General features: G+C 53.7%; 1 protein-coding gene across 1 annotated transcript in view; it reads left to right on the forward strand.

Annotated features, from left to right (window-relative positions):
- Positions 1–617: 617 nt before the first annotated feature.
- The window catches only part of LOC130582047 (sodium/nucleoside cotransporter 1-like), a 9,244-nt gene continuing 8,343 nt past the window's right edge, over positions 618–1,518 (forward strand). The window contains exons 1-2 of the mRNA XM_057380530.1: positions 618–735; positions 1,298–1,427. Of these exons, the coding sequence (XP_057236513.1) occupies positions 1,359–1,427 (69 nt within the window). The 5' untranslated portion in view covers positions 618–735; positions 1,298–1,358. The remainder of the gene's footprint in view (positions 736–1,297; positions 1,428–1,518) is intronic.

Raw genomic sequence — 1,518 nt, forward strand, 5'->3', positions numbered from 1 at the left:
GGAAGACACGGGACAGGAGTGTGCAGAGTGCTGCTACACGAGGGGCTCTGGGGGCACCCCTCCRTTCCCTCCCTCATTATCTGCTTGTCCATGTGCTGCCTGAGGGGAAAGCCGCCGACGAGGCTGCACCAAAACTAGAGGTTTTGGGGCTGGTGGGAGGATGAGGTGGAATCAGCCCAGGAGTGCTGGGAGGCACCAAGCCTGGGTCAGGGACACAGCCAGGGAACCCTGAGTRGTCCTGGAACTCCCAGAATCCTGGAGGAGTGACTGAGACCAGATGGGTCCTTGAAGTGGTGGTGGATTTGGAGTGGTGAGTCTTCCTAATCTCTGCCAGGRTCCTGGGGAGACATCTCTGAGCACCAGGAGCACCAGCGATGTTGGAGGCCCTGGATGGGGGTCTGAGGTCCTGGGTTCCCACCATGGCCCTGGGTCCTGTCCTGCTGCTGAGGAGCCATGAACCCAGGGACACGTGGGGGCCAGCCTGCAGCAGTGAGGGGGATGTTCTCCAAAACTCCTGACCTTCACCTGTTTCATTTGGGGCTGTGTCTCTCCCTTCAGTGGACACTGCGAGAAACTGGCAATGACCTTGTAATCTCCTTCTCCTCCACACAGACCTCTACAATTCTCCTCAAAGCAAAGGCGACCTCTTACTGCCTCTGTCCTCACACAGAAGCACTTCTACAGTCAAACGCTGCCTTGCCTGTGACTCTCTGCTCTCCCCTCATCCTTCTCCAGGTAGAGGAACCGGGAGGGTGTCCAAATGGGATGATGCTCCAAGGGTTCCTGCACTGGCACATCTGGCTCTTCTGGGTTTGCTAGACCAGTTCTCCCAGTCCTTTAGGACCAGTTCCTATGCAAACTACCATTCCTTCCTACCCCTTGCTCCTGCACTGTGCTAATTATCAATATGAAAGGACCTTCTTCCTCATCTTACTTGGTTTCACCAAGGTTTTCAATGAGGAAGGATATTTATGAAAAAATCCCTCTAGCAAAGGGGCTCACAGAGGCTGGTGGACACTGCCATCAACTTGGATGAGGAGCACCAGCACTCCCTGCTGCTTATAGTCTTTTCCTGTAATTCTTTGGAAGCACGGAAGAGTAAAGATTTCTCCAAAGTTACAGGAGAACACACACCACCACCATGGCCTGAGGACCCCATAGGACAGTCCCTTGAAATGCASGGGCAGGACCTGCTTTGAAAACTGACTGCAAGGGGCATTGTCCTCTCAGAGATCCAAAACTGAAAAGAAGAGTTTGTTTGAGTTTCCCAGAGCTGATCCTATCTTTCTCTTCCCAGCCAGCACCAAGCCCTCCCAGTGCCGTTCCTCTAATACACTGAAGCAAAGAAGCTTCTGGAGATGGAAGGAAACCAGATAACCCTGGACAGTCTTAAGAAGGGCACAGATAACCCAGCTTTCAGCTTTGAGGTCAGTCCCACTTCCCTTCCCTTCCCTTCCCTTCCCTTCCCTTCCCTTCCCTTCCCTTCCCTTCCCTTCCCTTCCCTTCCCTTCCCTTCCC

This window comes from Malurus melanocephalus, unplaced genomic scaffold (genome assembly GCF_030028575.1).
Source record: "Malurus melanocephalus ecotype Western Australia unplaced genomic scaffold, MMel_1.1 scaffold_457, whole genome shotgun sequence".
NCBI lineage: Eukaryota > Metazoa > Chordata > Aves > Passeriformes > Maluridae > Malurus > Malurus melanocephalus.